The following is a 23721-nucleotide window of genomic DNA, read 5'->3' on the forward strand; positions in this document are numbered from 1 at the left end:
CAGTGGCACTCTAGGTGTCTCTTTTGGCGCTTCATCTCCCGGAGTTCCTCGGTGAACCAAGGGGCCCTCCTGGATCCGCTGCCTCGGAGAGGTCGCAAAGGTGCAATTCCGGTTTAGAGCCCGCACCGCTGCTGTATTCCAGGCAGCGACTAAGGACTCCACCGGATTGTGGATGAGAGTGTCAGGCATTTCTCCAAGCGCCGTCTGAAATCCCAAAGGGTCCATCAGGAGCTAATCGGTTCCACCTCCCTACAGTGGGGGATTGGTTTCCGAAAGTCAAGCCTCAGTAGGAAGTGATCAGACCATGACAAGGGCACGATCTTAATGCTCTTCAACTCTAGATCACGTCTCCACTGCTCCGAGAGGAATACGAGGTCAAGCGTGTGACCCGCTGAATGAGTCGAACCCCGAATTACTTGGGTCAAGTCCATGGCTGTCATGGAAGCCATGAACTCCTGCGCCCCATCAGAGCGTTCACCAAGTGTAGGCAGGTTGAAATCCCTCAGAACCATAAGCCTGGGGAACTCTACCGCCAACTCGGCTACTGACTCGAGGAGCGAGGGGAGGGCTGTTGCAATGCTGTTGGGAGGTAGGTACGTTAGCAACAAACGCACTTGACCACCAAGGTCCAACTTCATCAACAGGGACTCACACCCGACAAGCTCCGGAGAAGGGATCCTACGAGGAACTAAAGACCTTCGGACGATGACAGCCACTCCCCCACCCCTTCACTGGGGTCGCGGCTGATGAAGCACCTGAAATCCTTCTGGGCACATTTCAGTGAGGGGGACTCCTCCCTCCGGGCCCAGCCAGGTTTCAGTAATACATGCCAGGTCTGCCCCCTCGTCTAAAATTAGGTCCTGGACAAGGGGAGCTTTGTGAACCACAGACCTGACATTTAGCAACAACAGCCTGAGACCAGGGCCCTGACAGTTCTCGCCATCTGGCCCTGGAGTGGAACTAGCAGGGCCGGAAGGAGGGATCTCTGTGACGTAGCGAACCCTCCGTCCCCGGTAATGGCTAGCCCTGAAGTTCCCGTCGTACCTGCCTCTCCCCATAGTGACCATAATGCTCTGGCCCACCCCCACACCCGTAGACCCCATATCCCCTCCCACAGCCTCCGCTCCATCCGGCAGGCGATTTTTGTCACTCATTCTGGGACAGGAGGTAGGCCTGGGCCCCCTGCCACTTCTGCAATAGCACTCAGTGGAGGAGGCACCAGGCTGTACTCTCAATCCTCTCACACATACAAAGCCACTCATCCATGCATTCCCCATGTATGTTAATTAAACAAAAAATACAACAATATGAGGTTAAAAAGATGGGTACAAACATCAGCCAGACACACCATTCACACTACATTCCTAAAATGTGCGGAGCACTGCGCAAGTACAGTTAAGATAGTCAATGGTGCGGAAGGAGGAGGGAGAGCTGCTCCTCCCCTCTCCCTTCCTCAAGTCCTGAGAAGGACCCAAAGTCAAAGGTCCAAAAAGAAAACCGTGTTGGGTGGGCGATTGTAAAATGGAGGGCAGATGGAATGATGTCCCTGATAGTTGGAATAATATTCTTGGGGTAGCGGTGGGCAGCTGTAGTCGCAACAAAAGGAGCAGGGGCATAGATCTGGAAGTCCGAGAGACCAAGTTCGTAAACAAAGTAAACAGAGAGAGCCAGATGGTAAAGGTGGTAGAAGAAGGAAGGAGGCTCTGCAATCGCAGAGGAAGGTGGGGGAGGGCTGCACTGCAAAGAGGCCCTGATCGAATAGAGCCGGGGGGGGATGGTCGCAAAGACACCAAGTAAAATCCGCCGCCCCTTCCGTCCAAGGCCGCCATCCAGCGTTGCGTGAATCGGCCACTCCACTCCCCAATGCTGATAATTAACTGGTGCAAATCCACAGGCTCCTTCCAGTCTCGTAAAAATAAATAGGAAGCCGGAACAAGACCGGCAGGGTCGCCGCAAGCCGTTGAGGTGATGCGGGAGGGGAGGGGCGCCTGGGGTAACGGCAACAACGAAGCCTGCCGATCGATCCCCTTTGGCGCCATCCGGGCCAGCTACCCCCTCCCTGGCACGATAGTCTGCTGTTCAGTCCAGTCCAGAGTGGCTCTGCTGGGTCTCCCGACCAGAAAATAGAGTTGATGTAGTAGTGTTGATGGAGGGAGCTATATTGATGGAAAAAGTAGCGTTGGCATAAGAGGCAGCGTTGATGGAATGGGCAGCGCTGTTGAAAGAGGTAGCATCGATGGAAAAACTGAGCCAAATGTGAGGGGGGGGCATCCAGAAAAGGCTACGACCACGGCGCACTCAGCCAGCTGCCCGATTTCGCCTGATCCAAGTAGAAGCCCTCTTCGATCTCTCCCTTTCTAAAAGATGGCAATAATTGGCCAACACAGCCAACACAGTCACAGAAGGCTCACCAAGCTGTAAGAGCTGTAAGAGGAGGGTTGAGAGACCCCGCAGCCGCTGGAACCGCCGCAAAATGCTCTCAAACGCCTCCATCGTCACTACAGGGCCGCCATTCTCGCCGCTGAGATCGCCAAGCCGTGCTGGGGATTTGGGAGTCCTAGGCTGATGAAAGGCTTCAGCTCCCCTCGGTTTTCGATCCGCACACGTCCCCTGAATGTCAGTCATCCCTGAGGACCTCAATAAAAGCAGTAAGAAATTGGCTCCAGGGGCTCCCAGCGCTTTTTTGCCAGATCGTATTGAGACGAAAAAGCCTAGCCGCCATTCCTTTTCTTCGCACATGCGCAACCCTGAGCAAGCAATAAAGTGGGATTGCTTGGAAAACAAATCAATGACTGTCCAGATTATTGTGTTCCCCCACTTTCTAGGAGCTCTACAATGAAATCCATTAAGATTTCTTCCCAGTGTCGGTTGGGGTTTGCCACCTGTTGCAGTAGCCCAGGGGGTTCCCCGGCCTTATTTTCATGGCTGCGCAGGTGGCACAGCTTTTTATATAGTCTTCTACTTCTGCTTTCATCTTAGGTCACCAGAATTGCCATCTGGCGAGGTGTAGCATTTTTAGGAATCCAAAGTGGCCGCCTAACTTTGCATCATGGCTGGGTTGTAGCACTTCTAGCCTCAAACTAGCAGGAACATATATTTTGGATCCTTTCCAGGCTAGTCCATCTATCATCATTAAGATGCCTTTATTGTTGGTGAGCCAGGGGTCAGCGGGCAGCGCTGCTTTCAGTGTGGCAGTCAGCTTGTCCTGGCCGGGATCGGTTGGCCACTTGGCTTGGCCTCTGGTGGTGACTTGTGCTGCTAGTTGTCTAGGAGGAATGATGGCATGGACCTCTTCCTCCCTCCGGCTGTCAAATTGCAGCTTTCTTTCTTTTTTCTTTTTTAATAATTTTTTATTTTTAATTTTCAAAACAAATATAACACATAAAATCTTCTTTCTTTACATACTGTAGAAAGTGTTTCAGTTGGTTACAAAAAGCTTTCGTTCATCTCTTCCACTGTCATCAAGTATAGTTCATATTAACTCAAGTATTTTAACTCCAATGTTTATATATGTTACCATCATCATACCTCCAGTTTCATTTGACTATCATTGTTTAGACGTCCTTCATCATAAAATATATCAAAATTTAATACATAACCACATACTGGCATTTCATTTACTATTTCTAAAATCCTCCAATAGTACTGAGTCCTTATATCCTATTCTAGCTAAACATCCATAATATTTAGTAACAAAATTTTCCAATCCTCCTTTTCAAAACACTGTTTGCAATTTACATCCAATTTCCTTATGGTGTACCCATACCTATATATAAAGTATTTATCATTATCCCTTCTTTATTTGACTATATCCTATATCATAACATTTTCCCCCTAATAGTCAAGACTTGACTCTATCTTAGTTCTTTTTTTTAATTGACCTCTATATATAATCCAAAAGGTTTTCTGATCTTCCCTTCATGGTTATCATTCAATATTCATATCCAATTATTGCTTATCATGACACTACACATTGTATACATTATTATCATTCTCAATTTTTTGTTTAACTATACCTATTAACACTAAATTTCACTAAGTTTAAACTAGTTTTAAATAATACTCTTCCATCTATCAACCTGTATCTTTCCATTGACAAAACAGTTTCATGTCTTCCGCCATTTGTGGTATTAATCTTCTAAACACCTTCTTGATCAGCTTTGTATGGACTTCCCTTAGCAGCTCCTTGCTTTTAAGATCTCTCATATAATTTTGATGCCCTCTTTCTGTTTCTTTATTCCACTTATCTTTGATTGTCAGCAGTGTTATCAATATTTTTGCTGATAAGGTTTCATAGTCCATAAATTCTTTAGTTTTTTTCTTTTACTTCTATGTCTTGCCCTTTCAGATAGATTTCCTTTCCATTTATTTCCTCTTTCAATATTCCATTCTTTGCATTTTCAAAAACAAACCAGTTGCCATAAATATCAGCAGGTTTAATCTCTTTATATTCATTTTCCACTTCAGTTTTTTGGACTTCAATTCCCTCATTTTGTATTTGATAAACATCTTAAATTTTTTCATCATATTTTGCTGTTAGCTGCTCCAAGTATTCCAATTTTTGTTCTATTCTCTCATATGTATTTGATAATTTTAATAATTCTGAAAATATTGTCTGTAAGTTTACAATCTGTATATTTTCTTGACATTGTGCCATCTTTTATGCGCATCTGCCCTTGCTTGGAAGGTTGTTAATGTTAAAACATGGATTCTCAAAAGCCGTCTTTTCCCCTCTTCTCTGGTTGAAAACACACTTCAAAGGGACAACTGGCTTACCCCATCGCTCTGTAACGAGCCTTCAAAACAAACCATGAAGAGAGGAGGAAGTTCTGCTTGAATACACAAATCTCCAATCAACAAAACCTCCCCGCATTCGGGCAGCGTACTTTCACTAAGTTTGATTTAAGAGTCCTTCGATTTTTGGGGTGTTTGAAGAAACCTAGTGGACAAATACACCTGATCACCAACTTTGTATTCATAGGGCTTAGTCCATTTTTTATCATTTCTTATGAGCATGGTGTGTAGCATCCAGAGTCTGGAGAGCTAAAGGCCAAATGCGCCGAAGGCGGTCACTCCACTTGGACAGCGACGACACTTGGGGCTGTTCACGAGGAACTTCAGGAATGGGCACAAAATCCTGGCCAAACACCACACGGAAAGGGGTGAACCCAGTGCTGCTATGCATGGAATTATTGTAAGCTACCTCCGCATGAGGCAACAAATCCACCCAATCATCCTGTTGGTAGTTGATAAAACAACATAAATATTGTTCTAGTACAGAATTAGTCCTCTCACAAGCCCCATTAGTCTGAGGGTGGTGGGCGGAGCCAATCCGCTTCAGAAACTCCCTCCAGAAAACGGAGGTGAACTGAACACATCTATCTGAAATGATGCGGTCGGGCACCCCATGTAAGTGGTAAATATGGGAGATGAACATCTTAGCGAGAGACTTAGCCGAGGGAATCTTGGAGCAAGGGATGAAATGGACCTGTTTGGAGAACAAGTCGGTAACAACCCAGATAACAGTGTGTCCCTGACTCTCAGGAAGTTCGACAATGAAATCCATGGAGATCTCCTTCCAAGGAGCCACTGGGCGAGCTACCGCCTGGTGTAACCCCTGTGGCTTTCCCGGAGGGCGTTTAGCAGCAGCACAAATGGGACAACTGGCAACATATTTCTCAATGTCCTTTTTCAAAGAGGGCCACCAAAATTGTCGCTTGACGAGGTGGAGCGTCTTGACGAAGCCAAAGTGCCCTGCCATTCAGGAATCATGGAGAACAAAGAGTCTAAGAGACGCAGGAACGTATAATTTCATCCCAATCCAAGGCAATTCATTCCTCATAGTGCATTCATTCACATGCTGTCGGAACCAATCATCATCAGCGAGGGCTTTTTTCAGGTTAGAAAGAAAGTCCTGAGACACCTCTACCTTAGAAAGTGCTTGACTTCTAGTAACAACAGGAGCAGCGAGGCTCATCGCAGGAATGACAGGCTGGACCACACTGAGTTAGAATAGTTATATTGAGGAAGTCTGGATAAAGCATCAGCCATAAAATTCTTTCCCCCTGGAATGTATTTTAAGGTAGAATTAAATCTATTGAAATGCTGAGCCCAGCGCATCTCTTTAGGAGAAAGTTTTCTGGGTGTCCTCAAAACTTCCAAATTTTTATGGTCAGTCCACACCTCGAAAGGGTGTTTGGCACCCTCTAGAAAATGGTGCCAAGTGGCCAAAGCCCAGTGAACAGGAAACGCTTCCTTCTTCCAAATGGCCCAACGTCTCTCTGTCTCGGTTAGTTTGCGAGAGGTGTACGCGCAGGGTTGTAAATTACCTTGACTATTAGCTTGAAGCAACACAGCCCCCACAGCCACGTCACTGGCGTCAGCTTGGACCACAAAAGGTGCGTCCATGTCCGGGTGTTTGAGGACTGGCTCCTCCGCGAAAAGCTGCTTTAACTTCTCGAAGGCAGCTTGGCATTCCATGGTCCAATCCAGCGGCTTGCTAGGCTTGGGTTTCGCCCCACCTTTAGATTTCAGGAGGTTAGTTATGGGAAGAGCTATCTTAGCAAAAGAGGGAATAAACTGGCGATAGAAATTAGCAAAACCCAAACGTTTTTGCAATTGCCTGCATGTACAAGGGGCCTCCCACTCGGTGACCACTTTTACCTTAGCAGGGTCCATTTCAACACCCTCGTGGGAGATGCGATAGCCCAGGTAGTCAACCTTCTCTTGATGGAATTCACACTTGGACAATTTGGCATAAAGTTCAGCTGCCCGAAGTTTCTTCAGCATAGTACGGACCAGCTTCAAGTGTTCCTCACGTGTTTCCGTGTAAATAAGGATATCATCTAAATATATGATAACGCCCTTGTAAAGACCGCTGGCGCCCCCTGTAGGCCAAATGGCATCACACGAAATTGGAAACAGCCAAGGGGACAGTTGAAAGCAGTTTTCCATTCGTCCCCCTCTTTAATTCTGATTCTATAATACGCATCTCTTAAATCCAACTTAGTGAAAATATGGCCCCTCCCTAGTTGGGCCAGCATGTCCTTCATTGGAGGCAACGGGTAGAGGTTCTGAGATGAAATGGCATTCAAGTTTTTGAAATTCACACATAATCTCAGGGAGCCATCTTTCTTCTCTCTGAATAGTACAGGAGCTGCTACCTTGGGTCTTGCCGGTTCAATGAACCCCCTTTCCAAGTTCTTATCAATGAATTTTCTCATTTCCTCCATTTCTCTAGGGGACATTGAATATATTTGGGGCTTTGGAAGCTTCACCCCAGGTAAAATAGCAATGGTGCAATCCGTGGGTCTGTGGGGGGGGTAATTTATCAGAAGATTTTTCACTAACCCCCCCCCCCCCCGAGGTCCCAATACTCCTTTGGTATTCTTTCTTCCCCCTCAATTCTCTCCTGCCCCCTGGCTGCCAATGTGGGGCCAGTAGTGTCAGAGTCAGGAGTCTCAGCTTTCACCTCAGGGGGTACGTTTGTGTGAATTCATAACCAACCCTCTCTCCAGTTAATGTGGGGGTTCCATCTACGAAGCCAGGGGAGTCCCAAAATAAGGGGTCGGTCCATCCCAGGTGCCACAATAAAAGTTATTAATTCTTGGTGGGTCCCCATCCTCATCTCTATGAGTTCTGTAGAAAAGTGAGCAGGGCCGCCTCCCGCAATAGAGCCATCAATTTGTCAAAAAACAATAGGGGTTTTCAAAGTTCTCAACTTCAAGCCTAGTTTCTCCACCATTTCAGGGCTGATCATGCAGCGGGAACAGCCTGAATCTAGGAGAGCTAAAAGTTTCTCCATTGCGCCAGAAGATGGCACTCTCATCTCAGTGGGAATAAGCATGGGGCCAGTTCTGGAACTTACCCAGCGATGAGACTCCTCCCCATCCGATTCATCAGACGAGCTGGGGCTCACGCCTCCCTCCTCCTCCAGCTGGAAGTGTTGGGGAACATTCTCAGCAGCGAAAGCAGCTTTCCTTCTCTTGCTTGGAGTTTTCACTGGTTTTCCCTCTCTCCGGGGGTGGGTGGGGGTGGGGCTGAGCCAATTTGACACAGCAATTCACAGCGCGATGGCCCTCCTTCCCACAGTGGAAACAAGTGAAAAGCTTGGCTTTGCCTGCAAAACCTCCTCTGCCCTCACTCCTGGGACGGGAGGGGTTTTTTGGGACTGCTGGGGGGGATTTCTCCACATCTCCCTCCTTCATGCATTGAAGTCTGGCTAAATCCAACTCCACGTCTGCCGCGTTCTCATACCAAACTGTTAGACGACGGGGAAGGTGTCTGCTTATACATTGTTGGTATACTTTTTCATTCAATCCCTCAGCAAACTGATCCAGCAAAGCCTCTTCCAACCACCCCCTCATATGACAATTCCTGAAATTCCTGCACATAATCTGGCACAGTTTTGCTTCCTTGCTTAAGAGCTGTAAATTTCAGGCGCCCACATCGTTTGGTCAAAGGGTCACCGAACCTCCTTTTCATTTCACCATAAATTCATCAAAATTCCTCAGGAGAGGGGAATTGCATTTGTGTAGGCCCACCATCCAATCTGCTGCTTTCTTCTCTAAGGCCATTAACACCATTCTCACTTTAATTTCATCTGTCTCTAAATCAGGTCCATAGATTTCCATATAATTCCAGACCTGAATTATAAACAGTCCAAGAGTTTTAGGGTCTCCATCATATCTTACGGTTAAGGGAGGGACCTTTGCCATCCGGTGTCTCCTGCCCCCCCCCCCGCCCTTTGAATGACTCTAGCTGCAGAGGGGGAGGCTTGTTCTGGGTTTTCTTGTGCACAACCCCCCTCGGCCCCTTCACTCTCCCTTAAGCTACGCATTGAGTACCTTTGTTCTATTTCCTCTGTCGGCTCTCTTTCCACTGCCCTCTCTCGGCTGCGACGTTCAGTCCATGCCTCTTCGAGGAGTCTCATGGCGTGTGAAATCTTGTAATCTTCTTCTCCAGTGCCACTCCAATGAGCTGCTGGTTTTTTCTTTGGTCTCCTTCTCATAATGCCAGGATCTAATTCCTCAGGGTCCTTTCTCTGTCCTACACCCCAAGTCCATCTGGGACAGACGGCAGGTTCATCCACTCTCAGTTCAGCCAGTCTTTCCGTTAACGATGGTGCCGCCGCTGCCCCCTCTTCTTCCTCCTGGTCGCTTACATGCAAAGACATTCCTTTATTCTTGTGAGGGCACCCCCCTCAGTAGTTGTTAGCTCCGGGATGCGTGCGAATGAGACTCAGCTTATTGTCAGCATCGACTTCATTTAGTAATCAGGAAAGAAACCACTGGACTCCATTTGAATTGAAATCAAGTGTACTTTTACTAATTATAAACGAACAGTTGCAAAGCAAAGCTGAGTCTGGTTAATTGGGCGCGAAAGCGGATAATATCAAGTACAATTCAATCCCCTCCCCTTGGCACCCCCGTTCATAGTCCAATTATAATGCACCCAACTGTCAGGTGGGAGAAACTACCCATTCCCCTCCCCTTGGTAACCCCAGTCCATAGTCCAATCCCATATCTCCACAACTGTCAGGTGGGAGACATCTTCAAAAATCATCATCAGGTTGGTATGCCGGACAGTTGGCCTTGGCGGGAAACTCCCCTCCTTCCACATGTTGAAACGAATGGTGAGAACAACTCCCATTTAACAGTCCTCCTGTACAGAATATTTCCCTCACCCAAATACCATGCCCTCCCTCCCCGTTTCAATGGCATCCGAAAGCAAGCAGCAAAACAGAGGCTGACAGGTTCAACATGTCCTTCATGAGGGGGAAGGGGTAGGTGTTCTCCATGCAAATGGCATTGATTCCACGAAAATCCATGCACCGCCTCCCCGCCCCATCTTTTTTCTCCTTGAAGAGTACCTTGGATTTAGCGGGTTAGATAAAGCCGCACTCTAAATTGACATCAATGTGATTTCTTAGTTCCGCCATTTCCCTAGGGGTCATGGTGTACATCTTAGGTTTGGGTAGCCTTGCTCCGGGCACGAATTTATTGCACAATCGGTTGGTCAATGAAGGGGAAGAAAGTTGTAGTCCTCCTTGCTGAAAACCCCTCATAGGTCTCGGTATTCCTTTGGTATTTGATGACAGCCTGGCAGCCCATCTGACACAGTGGCTGCGGTTTTGAGGCCGTTGGCATAGTTAGAGGTCGTAGTCACTGGGTAGTGATCCAGTCTTACTGGAGGCAGTGGCTCGACACCAATGGTTAGTTTTCAGTAACTGTCCTCCCACTTTATAGTGGGCCTCCACTTGTCTAGCCACACAAGCCCCAATATAACAATCATTCATTTTTTGGGCTATGATAAATTTGAGGAGCTCCTGGTGATGGCCCATCTCCAGCCTAATGAGCTCTGTGATTAATGTGGTGGGGGTACCTCTGATAAGCGTCCTGTCGACTTGTTCAAAGCGGATGTGGTGAGCTAGGGGTTTCATACATATGCCTAGCTGCTGGGGAGGCTGATTAAACACAGGGTGCAGCCCATGTCAATGACTGCCACTACTTCCCCTTCTACCCCTGTCTTGGGCACTATAATTTTAGCTTTGATGGCTGCACTTAACATTGGGTTGTCGTGCTGCTCTCTCCCATGGGGCTTGGCAGGGCCTCACTGGCTAGAGTCTCCTCTGTTTTGATGGGCAAGAGTGGTGCCTGTTTGGCGAGGTGCCCTTGTTGGGCAGTTTCTGTTGAGTCCTCTTTGCCCAACTTGTGGCAGAAGAGGTGCTTGGGCTTTCTTACCATGGCCTCAGCACCCTAGGGGTCTCCTGGCCAGCTTGTTGGTGGTTGGCTTCCTGTGGGGGTGGATCTCGTGGTCTTAAAATGACAGCTGTTTTGTACCACATCTGTATGTGGTCTGGCACACACACACACCCCGATGCCACACACCATTCTGAGATCCGAGTCCAGGGCTTCCTTGAAAGTATGTACTAGGAGGCGCTCCAGCCAGTCTCGTAGTTTTTCAGCCAATCTCTGAAACTCCCAAATGAGCTCTTTCATGGGTTTCCTGGCTTACTTCAGTTCTTGGATCTGAGCCTCTGCTTCTACCTATGGGTGACATTGTTGATTCTGACCCGGCATTGTCTAGCTCAGGGGCCCCTTCATCATGGAGCTCAGCTATCCATTCCACTGTCTCACCCTCATTTATGCCATCCAATATGGCTGAAATCAAATCCTGGTCAAAAGGGTATTGTCCCCATTGTCAGGCCTGTAGTTATGTTCCTTTTAGGATCTTTGGCCTGCCACACTTTCTATTATTTCACTATGCTGTTTCATTAGTGTAATAGTTGAGAGGGGGGAATAGAAAGGAGTAGAATGGTGGAATGTGTTGTTGTCATTCTTTTCTAGAAGCCAAGGTCATCTTTTGTCTCCGCACCTCTGCACCTGACTGGAACCAGTTGGGTGGAGATGCCAGCATGGCCGAAGAAGATTGCACCATGTGATTGATTTATGGGTGTGGGGATAAGATCATGAACTTTCAACTGGGTGGAATCCCAGGAAGTTTTCAAATTTGGGATTTCACAGATGGTTGCCAACATGTCTGTCTTATTAAATTGGAACTTTAAGGATATCTCTGCCTTGGACTCTGATTTAATTCTGCATGATATTTGGAATGCTGACATCCATATTGGTTGATGTGTGCCCAGACTCAATTGAGAAAATAAGCTCGCTTCCCAGGTGTCTCATTGAACTTCGGGGGAGCCAGTGATGATTGCTGCTGGGCTTGAGTGGGTTGCTGGGCAGGCACCTGTTGTTGGGCTCGATCCTGTGGAAGTATCACTGGCTGCTGCTCTTGGGCCAGGACCTGCTGGGGAATTGTGGCTTGGGGCTGCAGTTGCAGTTGCGGCTGAACTGGGATCGGCTGCGGGATCATGACTTGCGGCTGGAAAAGTTCAAGTGGTTAAACCGGCACTGGCTGATGGACTGATGGACTGGCTGGACCAGCTGCTGCACCCTCCTTGACCTTGGTAGAATGCCACCCCAGTGGGATCTGGCTTGCTGGCGGTAATCCAAATGCTGACTGTGAGATTGGGGTCAGGAATCCCCAGAAGCTCTGCTGCTGGCTTGTAATTGCCAGCCTGGGCTGATTCATCCAGCCCAGGTGTTGGGTCACCTGCACCCTGGTGGTGTTTGGCCCCATCCCAGCCATGAGGCTGTGGGCTGATCACTTTGTGCCAAGTGGAAAGAGACTGAGGCTCCACTTTATTGCATTGTGGATTCATAGCCCGGGAATGTGAACGTTGGTTGTGCCAAGGCCCACTTGGGCTGCTCAGTGCCAGGGATGTGGGTAGCCCCACTCACATTGAGCTGGTTGAATTGGTCTGGGAGGCCAGCCAGCGACTGTCTGCATGATGGTGGCGGGAATCCCCATTCTCTGGAGCGCCTGTTGCCTGTCTGCTTGGCATTCTCCACTTGTGGGTCGAGGCTGGTCCCGCACCAGTCTGTGGTTCCAACAGCATTTCCTGAGGGGAGGTATATCCTGCAGCTTTGCCTTGCAGGTTCAGGTTTGGCTGCGAAGTTCACCCAGAGGCTGGCTCTTTGTGTCTGGCTCCAAGCTGGCATTCCTTCTCGGCAGCCTCAGCTTCCACCAGGGCTTGGGAAGGAGAATTGATGGTCTTGACATAAATTGCCAAGACATCACCTGCAGCTCCTCCCATGGGTTTCTTCTCTTCTTCCATCTTCCAAGTCTTTGTGTCACATGGCCTTGGGTCGACGCTGGGCCTCAGGACCTCACACAGCACTCCGAGGTTCAGGAGAGCTGGTAGAGTATTTTAGAATAGATTTGGGTTAATGTCAAGGTTCCAAATAACTCTCCCAATGAAATAAAACTCTGAGGCTTGAGTTTTCTCAAAGTCCATTTTATTATAAATGTCATATTTGCACACCTGGGAAAACCTGAATCTGAAAGCTTCCAGGTTTTCCCACCCAGTTGAAAGTTCAAGACCCTGCCCCAAGTTCATCACATAGTCTAATCCTTCATTGCCACGAAGAAAGATTCCTCCCATCCACATCCATCCAGGTGCAGGGATAAAGCGACCTTGACTTTCTGTGAAAGAATGTTATTATGGCTGCACATCACCCATACTCTGCATAATCCCCCCTCCCATTTTCCCACAGTAGAAAGTGTGGTAGGCCTGAAATTCAAAAAGTAAAAGATGGCTTCCAGGCCTGACAATCGGGTCTGCTGCTTGAGCAGGGGTTCAACTAGAAGACTTCCAAGGTCCCTTCCAACTCTGTTATTGTTAGAAAAGCTTGAGCAAGTTGTGAGTCCTCACAGAAGATGACATAATTAGGAGCATGAGACTGTGTGTCACAAGACCTATAGCCAATTCCAGTCAATTGTCACTGGCTGAGGAACTCTGGGAGTTGAAGTCCACAAGTCATCAAGTTGCCAAGGTTGGAGACCCCTACTGCATGATACTAACTTTGTTAAAGTTTCTAGATCATTCAAAAGCAATGCATGTCTGGTCAAATCATTGGCTTGAATATTTTATTTTCTTCTCAAGGGACTTGAGAAAATGGACATTCTTTTTGGAAGCCAACAAATCCTGACTTCCTTGCATTTCTGGAGGACTCTAATAAGTTGCCTCTGATTGCCTTTGAAATCCCTGCTTTTCACTTGTGTTAGTGGGATGTGTGAACAGCACTACCGCATTACTGACTGGCCTAAACCTGGTGTGCTTCCATTTTGGACAGCTGAGTGATTGCTATCGTGGTATGGTGTTCGATGGGTTGGAAACTATGTTTGCCCGCAGCATGGTATCAGCGCTCCTCTGCCTGCTTAAAGCAATCAACAACCGGCGGTATATTTATTTCGTGAACCTCTTTCAGGATTTTGCTGCTATGAAAGCTAGAGAGATAAGCAAGCAAGAGCAGGAAGGTAAGAACAATGTGGTTTTTTTGTGTGTCTTAGTACCAGTCACATTCTATAGAATCAGGCGATGGAATTTGTGGTTGTCAGATTTGAGTTCCTTCTTCCCCTGCCTTGCCTTTCTCACCCATTCTTCTTTTTTGCAAGAACTGTAATGGGATGGGAACTCAGGCATTGGCATCATTAATGGATAGAATCCCAATGGGCAGATTGAGGAATCTCTTTTCTTCTTGATCTCTGTGGAAGAGCGGGAACAGCAGGAAGCGGTTGCAAGAGAGAAGGCTCGTCTTCAGGAAATGGATGAAGAGGAGTATGATGCTCTTACAGAAGAACAAAAGGTCCAATTTGACAATGAGCTGTTGCAGGCCTTACGGGAGAGAAAAAGAAGGTGAGGAGACTCTTCCTTTGCAGGTCTGCCAATTTGCTTGGGTCCCACAGAGGAAGATGAGTTGTGGTTTTGTAGCCCCATGCAGGATGTGGCTCTTACCAAAACTGTGGCCCTTAATTTAGGGGGAAAACTAATGAAATTCAGGGCTGAATGTTATATAGACATTTGTGGAGAATTATTTTAAAAATCTTCACCTTGTTATATGCCTGGAAGGGAGCTGGAGAAGCTAGCTCGAGAGCTGGAGGAAAAGAAGCATCAACAAGAACTGGAGCGCCTGCGGGAGGAGGAGGAGGTGAAGAAGAAGTCCAAGCGATATAAGAAGGATGGGGGCAAAGAGAAAGAAGAGGCAGTAGGGAAAAAAGGCCAGCAAGGAGGCAAGCAGGTGAGTCTCAAGGGGAGTCCTGCCCAACTGCTGCATCACTGTTAACCCTACCAGGTGGACCAGTCTAGGGGTCAGACTCTTGCAAGTCTGATAGGGCTTGACTTCTTGATTACAGTACAGTGAATTATGGAGGTGTCTGAGCTATCTCTGAGCATTATCTGGACATTCTTAACTTAAAACAATTTTAGCCCTTTTGCCTAAGCAACAGAACCTTTATATTTCCATCAGGGGTACTTTCTTACACTCTATACGGGCAACTCGCACCATTTTACTTTGGATCAGTAAATGGATGCCTCTGATGGAGCAATCCAAATAGCTTTGCTCCCTAAATTGTCGTTACTGGTGACCAGGTAGTGGGTGTCAGTTTCTTTAGTCACAAAATCCAGGTGCTGGAAAGCCTGGGAGCTTTGCTCACAGAGGCTCTTTTACTTGATGCAAGCACAATTAGAACAGCTGAATGCTTCCTTCCTTTTCTTCTCACAGAATCCCACCATATCAGCTTACAAATCAGAAGGGAGGCTGAATGAAGGGCTTGAGCGAAAAGGTTCTGCAAAGGAGCGTCCAGATGTGAACTTCAATGACAAAGATGAGAAGAAAAAGAAGAGCAGAATGGCCCTGCAGAATGGGCAGCCAGGCGCAGCGCCCCCTGCAGCCCAGGAAGAAGAGGAAGCAGAAAAGGACATGAGCGAGAGTGAGAAGAGCTTGGCACAGCGGTTCAAGCTGTATGAGGCCAGCCAGAAGGAGATCGGTCAGATCCTGGTGTTCTGGGACAGGGTCCAGTTGGTCCAGCTGCAGCCACCAGGCTCAGAGGATAAGCAGGAGGAAGCTGAGGATCAGCGCCAGGCTCCGTCCGGTCGTAAAGGCAGGAAGGACCGGGAAAGAGAGCGCCAGGAGAGGCTGGAGAAGGAGCGGGCAGAGAAGGAGCGCTTGGAGAAGGAGAAAGCAGAGCGGGAACGCCTGGAAAAGCTGAAGGCCATGGAGGACAGCAGAGCTGCTGGACTGGAGGGAGAAGGGGGAGAAGGTACAGAGAGAGACATTGGCATCCCCTCTCTGGAAATCCATGTCCTCAGTTCCGAGGAGTCCAGTGGCAAGCGGATCCTGGAAAGTGGCAAACTACCCAGGGTTATCCAGGTGAGCCCTGGGGTGATGTGCCCAGTGGGTGGGTTGGGCTGGGCTTTGCAGGGAGAGAGTTTGCAGGCTGGCGGCAAGGCTGTGATGGGATTCAGGGATTCATTAGCTAGGGGGAAAACCTTAGTCAAGGGACGTCCAGTCAGACTGAGAAAATGCTGGTCACCCCAAAGGGTCAACAAATTAGGATGTCCTTTAGTGTTTTACCTTATAACAAGGCTATATAAATATCTATATGGGGTAGGGGTGGGTAGCCTGTTCATTGTACAAGACTCAAGAACTAGCAAGTGGGAACCAGTCCCCAAATATTTTGCCCCTGGTTTTCTCAAAGATAGTTTCTTGAAGCGAATATGCCATCTAAGAGCAGTTCCATAATCTGTACCTGCATTGTTCCTGCAATGCAGAGCTTCCGCTCAACTGCCAGGAAAGCCAAACCTGAATCCTAGGATGGTTTGACATGTCTCCAATGGCTGCCCCTAAATAAGTTGATGGGGCTTTGGGATAAGGCTAAAAACAAAGGTTCCAGGCCTGTGTTTGCAATTTCGTTTAGCATGGCATCATGGAAGTGACAACTCCACTTTATTCCTTGCTCTAGATTTTGAATGGTTTGGGGCTGGGCCCTTCAGGACCACCCATTCCTCCCACTGCCTTTTTCTCAGTGATCCCATACCCCGAAAAGCGACCAGCACAAGTTGCCTCAGAAGCTCTCAAGCATTTCACCTTCATCATTCCTGAAGAACTGAATCCAGAGGAGGACAAAAAGGAGGGTGAGAGTGGTGTGGAGACTCCAGCGAGTCTCCCTGCGGCAAAGGTACGGAGTTGCTGCTTTGGGGTACCTGGGCTGACAAGTTGCTGATGTTGCTTTTTAGGGTCTAAGCCCAAATCCTGCCAGTAAAGGTGCTGGTAAATGTCTCCTCCATCTGCATTGAACAGACAGAGGAGTATCTCTCCATTCCATTATCTTTAATATATGGTCTTGGACAGTGCCCAACTGGGGTGAGTTCAGAGGATGGGCACCAAGATGAAGAAGGGTCTTGCCACCAACCTTTCTAAGGAGTGCTCAAAGGATTTGGGTAATTTAAAATCATTTTTTCCTCTTTAAAAAAGAGAAGTAAACTTAAGGAAAATACAATGCAATCATAACAAAATACAGAGTTGGAAGGGACCTTAGAGGTTTTTTATTCCAAATCCCTGTTCATGCAAGAGACCCTATACCAATTCAGATAAGTGGTTGTCCAGTCTCTTCTTAAAAGCTTCCAGTGATGGAACACCCACTTCTGACTGCAATTGGTTCCACTGGCTAATAGTTCTCATTGTCAGGAAATTTCTCCTTAGTTATAGATTGCTTCTCTCCTTGATTAGTTTCCATCCATCCATTGAAAAATGTTGCCCCCCAAAATACCCAGCTACCTGCGAAGAGAATCAGGACAGGGCATGCCAGAATTAAGTCAAGACTGTTTAAGTGGGGAATGGCCTTAACCCTAACTCTAACCTTCTTGCCAAAAGAGGGCAGCCAGTTCCCCTCTGTGTGCAAAACCAGTGTGCTTGGCCGGAGAAAGGAAACTCGAATCGTAAAGTTGATGTGGTGTAATCTGGTGCTGAATTTCAGGAGGCAGAGGAGACTAATCAGCATTAAGTCATTGGTACAAAGGAAGAGGCCCAGAAAAGATCCTCCCTAAATCTTCACAGCATTTATCTAATAATTATGGAGAGTGTAGTTTAGTCTGAAAGATTCCTGTCTGTAGGCAAAAGAGCAATAAAGAAACTATTTTGAGTGATTCATCGTGTGTCTTTTTTGATTTCCCTGTGCCTGACACTTCATTAGCAAGTTGTACCTGGTTTTGTCATTCTAATAGGACATTCTTGTGTTCTTTCTTAATCTTCTTAATAAAAACTTACATATAAAATCTCTGAAAGAAGTTCTCCTGGCATTAACCATGTCCAGTCTGGCTGCTGCCCCAAAATACCTCATCCTTGATAAAGTGATAGGAAATAGAATTGCTTAATATGTATGTTGCGTTGCACTACATCTTGTAATGTAACTATGCTACTCAATTCACAAAGTGATTTTCTGAGAGATCATGTCCAAATGTGTCCATTCACTGAGAAAAATTGATTCCTGCTAGCACAAAGATCAAGTGTACTCATTTATAGTTATCCACTAGCCAATGATATGAAGATATATAACCTAAAACGTTTCTGTCAGCACTGCTAACATTATGGTGATTGGACTTCCTGATTCCTAGTTTCACACTTTCCTTCTTGAGGGGACCTTGGTGCTTTCTGAGTCTGGTGGTTTTCTTGCAGATGTTTCATTGTCCAAACTAGGTAACATCATCAATGTTAGTGTTGTGGAGATGGTCTTAGAGGTTCTTTGTTGAGCTGTTTACGGTTGGCTCGTTTGGCAGTTCCTCACTTGGGGTATTGTTTACTTGGTTGTTGTTCTGATGTTAATCTTTAATTAATGTTAATATTAATGTTGATATTCTTATTTATTGGCTTTCTGTCTTGCTATGTTTCCACTGGCTTTCAGGAGGATCTGGCCACCCCGACTCGAGGCAGGTCCAGGAAGGAGAAACCTGAGGTCTCCCGGGAAGCCCCAAAGGAAAAGAAAGCTGCTCCTCGCAACAGAAAAGGCATCCACCTCAGCCCCGGCACAATGACAACGCTGTCTGAGCTTGATCAGGGCAGCCCCACTGCAGAGACCTCCAGTGAGAAGCTGCTCAGGTGAGGCTCCTGAGGCAGAAGCCCCAGGGGGAGGAGGAGAAGAACATTGATAGACCGGCCTGCCCTTGCTGTCTGTGACAGGGAGATGAGGAAATGTGGTGGCCACAGATGGGAAGTGCTCCCCCTCCCCCATACAGAAATAATCATTTCTTTTGAAATGCCCATTTTTCTGTCTTTTTGCTGTTTGGCAATTAATCAAAGAGAGAAGCAACCTGGAATTAAGGAGAAACTTCCTAACAGTGAGGACAATTAACCAGTGGAACAGCTTGACTCCAGAAACTGTGGGCGCTCCATCACTGGAGGTTATTAAGAAGAGACTAGACAATTACTTATCTGAAATTACATAGGTTCTCCTGCTTGAGCAGAAGGATGGACTAGAAAACCTTCAAGGTCTCTTCCAGCTTCTATTCTATTCTGCATTTCTCTTCTCTTCTCTTCTTAATTTATTATGCCCTCATCCAAGGAATTTCTTACCATGCTGACTGTGGCTTTCTATAACCTCTTTTTCTTTCTCTTTCCTTGTTTTTTACAGGGCAGCTTAAAAAGAAAAGGAAGGGGAAGGGAGGACTTTTTCCCCAATATCTAAGGAGCATCTTTTTCACAAAACAGGACAACTTTCTTCTGTGATGGAGCAGAGTTCTGCGCCCACAAAGTTTGCATTGGAAAGTTTGGTCTTAGGGACACTGGCTTAAAGCAGATCTGTTGTGCTTTGTATTCCACAGGTTGAACTGCTTTCGTTGGATTGTCCCTGCTAATGGGGAAGTTTCAATGCGCATCCATTTCTCTTCCACCAAAACAGGACTCTTTGATCAGGTCCTAAATTTTGAAATCCTTGGAACTCGGAGACAGTATCAGGTGTGCTGCAGGGGCACCTGCACATACCCCACCATTTGCCAGGATCCCACGTAAGCAGGAAGGAACAGCTCCACCCATCTTCCATGCTACAACACAGAGCAATGAAGTGGGCATATATTGTGGCCCTTATTGTGTCCTCCAATTGAATGCAAGAAGCCCCCCATCTTGGCCTTTGGCTGAGGAGTCACTTGTCTGTGGCATCATTTCATGAATAAAGGATGCTACCTTGTGGGTTTTTCTGCCTTTTGTAAGTTAGCGGTCAGAAACCAAATTGGAAATCAAATAACGTTACTGTGACCAAATCTCCTCTTAACATCTTAATTGTTTTCAGTTACATGTGATTTTTCTGTTTCAAATAGTAAGGCTGAGCCAGTTGTTAAAAAGTTATCTTCCTACAGACAGCAAAATAAATGGTTCCATCTAAAATGGGTGGGAATTACATTATCCTAAGAATAAAGATTATACTTTTCAACAATTTGTTCTCTTTGTACTCTCAACATTGGCTGATACTGCAGGACAAGAGCGTCCTTCTTAAGAGCAACAGAGACTTAAGGGAATTGCTCTGTAGAGAGTCTGGTCTGCATTGAGTATCCCAGTTCTTCAGATCAGTTTCCTCATTCTCCTTGCTCCCCAGGAACCAGTGGGGTTCTTTAGTTGCTTGCTTGCATCAGCTCCTGCCTGCTCAGGGATCTCTGAGTGGTGTGTTGTATGCTTGGACCTCTTATTTTGTTCAGCTGCTAATGCATCCTTGCTTTTCTGATCCAGGATAGTGTTCCCACACCGTAAGAAGACTATCAAACCTGATGAAATTGTGTACAAGAAATACATCCTGAGCTTGGGTATATTCCACTTTGGTCCCTTGCTTTGTGGCAAATCAAGAGAAAGGTAAGTGTTTGTGGGATATAAGAGGGTGATAAGGAAATACTAGAAAGCTCAAGGGGATTTTCAAAAGGAGATTCATTTTTTTCACCAAAGCCATCAAAAGCAACATTGGGCTGAAGGGTTTTCTGGCCTCTTCATGCTTCTAACTGGGAAACTCCCTAAAGAATATATCAGTAGCCAGAATAGCCTGACTGTGGAGTACGGAAGTGTAAGCTGAATTGCCTTTTCATATGTCTAAAAGAAGATGTTAAGGGAATGTGTAATGTCAGGATCACAGGGTCTTTATATGTTATTTATTTATTGATCGGTTTAAAAAAGTTTATAGAACTGCTAACTCAACTGACTTACAGTATAAGCTTACAATATAAACAACCAACAAAAACCTCAATAAGGTGGTCAAAACGACAATAAATATAGCAGCAATCAAAAGACCCTTTGGCCCCTGTCTTCTCTCTTCTGCCTCCCTCCTGTGCTCCCTAGGTACAAGGCTTCGCGATATCCCAACCACTTAGAAAAGCTCACCATTCTCAACATCTCCCCTTTGGAGGTCGAAGTACATTTCTTCTTCCAGCATGACTCCAGGGCAGTCACCTACCTATTGGATCCGCCCATGCTGATGCTGAAGCCAAACCAGAAGCAAGTAAGGGCAGCAGGCACTGCTTTCCCTGAGGGCCTTTGCCCTAGAGGAGATACCACTTATGGCCCTTTCCTGTCCTTCCAGGTGTTGACAGTCTGGGCTTATCCAACAGCGGCTGGGGTCTTTGAAGACTGCATCGTCTGTTGTGTGAAGGAGAACCCAGAGCCGGTCATCTTCCGGATCTGCTGCCAGGGGGTTCGCCCAGAAGTGGAGCTGGACCGCCGACAGCTGCATTTTGAGAAGTTGCTGCTGCACAGGTTAGGCTTTAGGAGATCAGCCTATTTCAGCCATCTGTTTGTTGATGGCCACTCATTGTGTGCCTCTTCCCTTCACCTGGATTGTCATGGAACTTGGGGGGGAGGGGGTATTTTAGGAGATTTTTTTACTAGTCTTCTTGCCTTAGCTATCATAATGCTGCTAAAGTCTAAATCTTATTTGATTGGGATTAGGTTGCGGGATCAATGAATGTGGCCATCTGGTTTTCAACAGCAAATAACCATCCTACTTTGTAGCTTTGTACTCTGATTTCATAAAACCTTGATTAATAGGTCATATTACTTGCTGTTTATATGCACACTGTGAGCTTTTGCAACTGGAGACAAATTTCTTGTGTGGCCAATCACACTTGGCCAATAAAGAATTCTATTCTATTCTATTCTATTCCATTCCATTCCATTCAATCCCATCCCATCCCATCCCATATTGTTAGGGGCTAACAATAAAGGCTTCTGTTTGAGTGGGACAGTCGATTCTAGGTGGCCAGAGACTTGAAACATCTTAATGGTATGTTGAGCATGGATTTTTGGTCCTTCCTGCTTCCTCTTAACAAAAGAAATCCAATGGCACTCTTTGTGGCAGGACTTCAGATCGTAGAATCCAATCTCACACTTGGAACTAACGTGGATATCATTTAGTCTAACCCCCAGCTCACTGCAGCCCTCACTTGAGCATCTCTGACAGATGACCAGATGGTCTTTCAATACATCATTAGCAGCTGGATTCACTGGCTGATAGCTCCTAAAGTCAAGCAGTTCCTCCTGATGTCTAGCTACAACCTGCCTCCTTAGAGTTTTTATCCACCCTTTCCTGGTTTGCACTTGTGGGGTTACAGAAAATAAGTCCACTCCTTGTTCTGAGTGACAGTCCTTGAGACATCTATCATGCCTCTTCTCAAATATCTCTTCTATAGAGTAAATATGAACAGATCCTTCAACTATCCTACGCAGGGCTGGTTTCCAGTTTCTTACCCTTGTCTTCCTCCAAATCCCTTCAATTTGTCACTATCTCTTTTAAGCTGCACTGGATATAGCTCCCCAGATGTGATCTGATTGGGAGAGAGGGGAATGGAATGATTCCTTACCATCTCAGACCCAGACTCTGCTCTTCCTTGTGTACCCCAAGGGACCAGCTGCTTCAGAAGCTGCTAAATTGTGGTCCAGAAGGATGCTGAGATCCGTTTTGCATGTACTGCTGCCAAGCCAGTTCTTCGCCATCTTAAATTTGTGTCTTTTGTGTTTCGTAGCTGGGTACAGAATTTCACATTTCTATTCCATCCTACTACTCTCACCACTAGACGTTTAAAAAAATGATTGAAATTTTTAAAAGACAAATATAAACCAACATGCAAAAACAAAACAATAGTAATAGCTAAGAAATCAGTTAATTAAATTGTACAGCTAAATCAAAGAGGAAAAATAAAAAATAAACAGAAAAAAACAGGTGGCTGTGTAAATCACCTAATAATCGCATATTTAATATATTACATCACACATTTTGTTATGTAATAACAGTGAAATTGCTCAAAAATTGTCTATTCTTGTAAAATATTAGAAAAACTATGGCAAAAGGAAACTTATGGAACTCATTTTTTGTTTAGTAACAAAAATAGCCTTTTCAACAATGAATGAATTGCACACATTTCTAAACTCCGTTGTTTGATATCCAGGGTTATAATACTATTTAAAGTCTCTCGGTATAATTTTCTTGGCTCTTTTTTGTACCCAATATTATCAAGATCATCCTTGATACTGACCACTTGTTCAGTGACCATTCAAAGTCACAATGATCCTGAAAAAAAACCATTTACATTAGCGGCATCCCTCAGTCATGGGATCACCATTATAGTCAGTATGCATTGTTCTATGTTTGATCTGTTGTTTTTCCTTTCTCTCTCCGTGCAGAGAGAAGAAGACGAAGGGATTAGAGTAAGCAGACATATAATGGGAATAAACATTAAAAGCAGTGCAATGGTGCAAACAACCAATGTATTCCTACTGTATACTTGCTTACTTTTTTTCCCTTCAGCCCTGGACTGAATTGAAAGATCTTTAGCCATGCCTCCTCTTCCGGCTCCTCAGATTTTTCAGTTCAGTTCTAGCCCAATTGACACATTTTCAGTGGTTCCAGCATATCAACAGAAATTTTACCTTTACTTGGACTTTCCAACCAGATTTTTTTTTCATCCTACAAGAAAATAAGGTCTGTTTAAAGTTACTTTTGATTCCCTGGCTTCTGCTTGTTGCCGGCGCTTCTTCTGGGCTTCACTGGGCGCGCGCGGCTTCTTCGACTCACGCGATGAGAGCTGGCTTGGGAGCCGCCACATTCGCATTTTGCATTGGTGCAGCGGTCAGCGGCGAGGGGGCCCAGCTGCTCGCGCTCGTTTCAGTGTTTTGGCGCGACGGTCAGTGGTGTGAGGACCCAACCATTGTGCCATTGCCCTTTACTAAATGAAGCATTGGGAGCGATGGTCAGTGGTGCGAGGACCCAACCGTTTGCACCATCTCTTCTACAGTTTGAATTTTGCGCCACTTTTTGCCAGCAGTAGTCAACGCTGTGGCCATTTTGTTTGAG

General features: G+C 46.2%; 1 protein-coding gene across 4 annotated transcripts in view; it reads left to right on the forward strand.

The window, feature by feature from the left end:
- HYDIN (HYDIN axonemal central pair apparatus protein) overlaps positions 1–23721 on the forward strand; it is a 264762-nt gene that overhangs the window by 174308 nt on the left and 66733 nt on the right. For all 4 annotated transcript variants that reach the window (XR_015698493.1, XR_015698492.1, XM_087729550.1 and 1 more), the window contains exons 42-51: positions 13698–13881; positions 14119–14260; positions 14474–14642; positions 15126–15773; positions 16366–16581; positions 18304–18497; positions 19220–19402; positions 20118–20237; positions 20715–20874; positions 20956–21128. Coding sequence is in view for 2 of the 4 variants with exons in the window: in XM_087729550.1 (XP_087585676.1) it covers positions 13698–13881; positions 14119–14260; positions 14474–14642; positions 15126–15773; positions 16366–16581; positions 18304–18497; positions 19220–19402; positions 20118–20237; positions 20715–20874; positions 20956–21128 (2189 nt within the window). In the remaining 2 variants the exon portion in view is untranslated. The remainder of the gene's footprint in view (positions 1–13697; positions 13882–14118; positions 14261–14473; positions 14643–15125; positions 15774–16365; positions 16582–18303; positions 18498–19219; positions 19403–20117; positions 20238–20714; positions 20875–20955; positions 21129–23721) is intronic.

This window comes from Thamnophis sirtalis, unplaced genomic scaffold (assembly GCF_051295495.1).
Source record: "Thamnophis sirtalis isolate CommonGarterSnake01/CBP01778 unplaced genomic scaffold, rThaSir2_p1.2 scaffold_14, whole genome shotgun sequence".
Taxonomy (NCBI): Eukaryota; Metazoa; Chordata; class Lepidosauria; order Squamata; family Natricidae; genus Thamnophis; species Thamnophis sirtalis.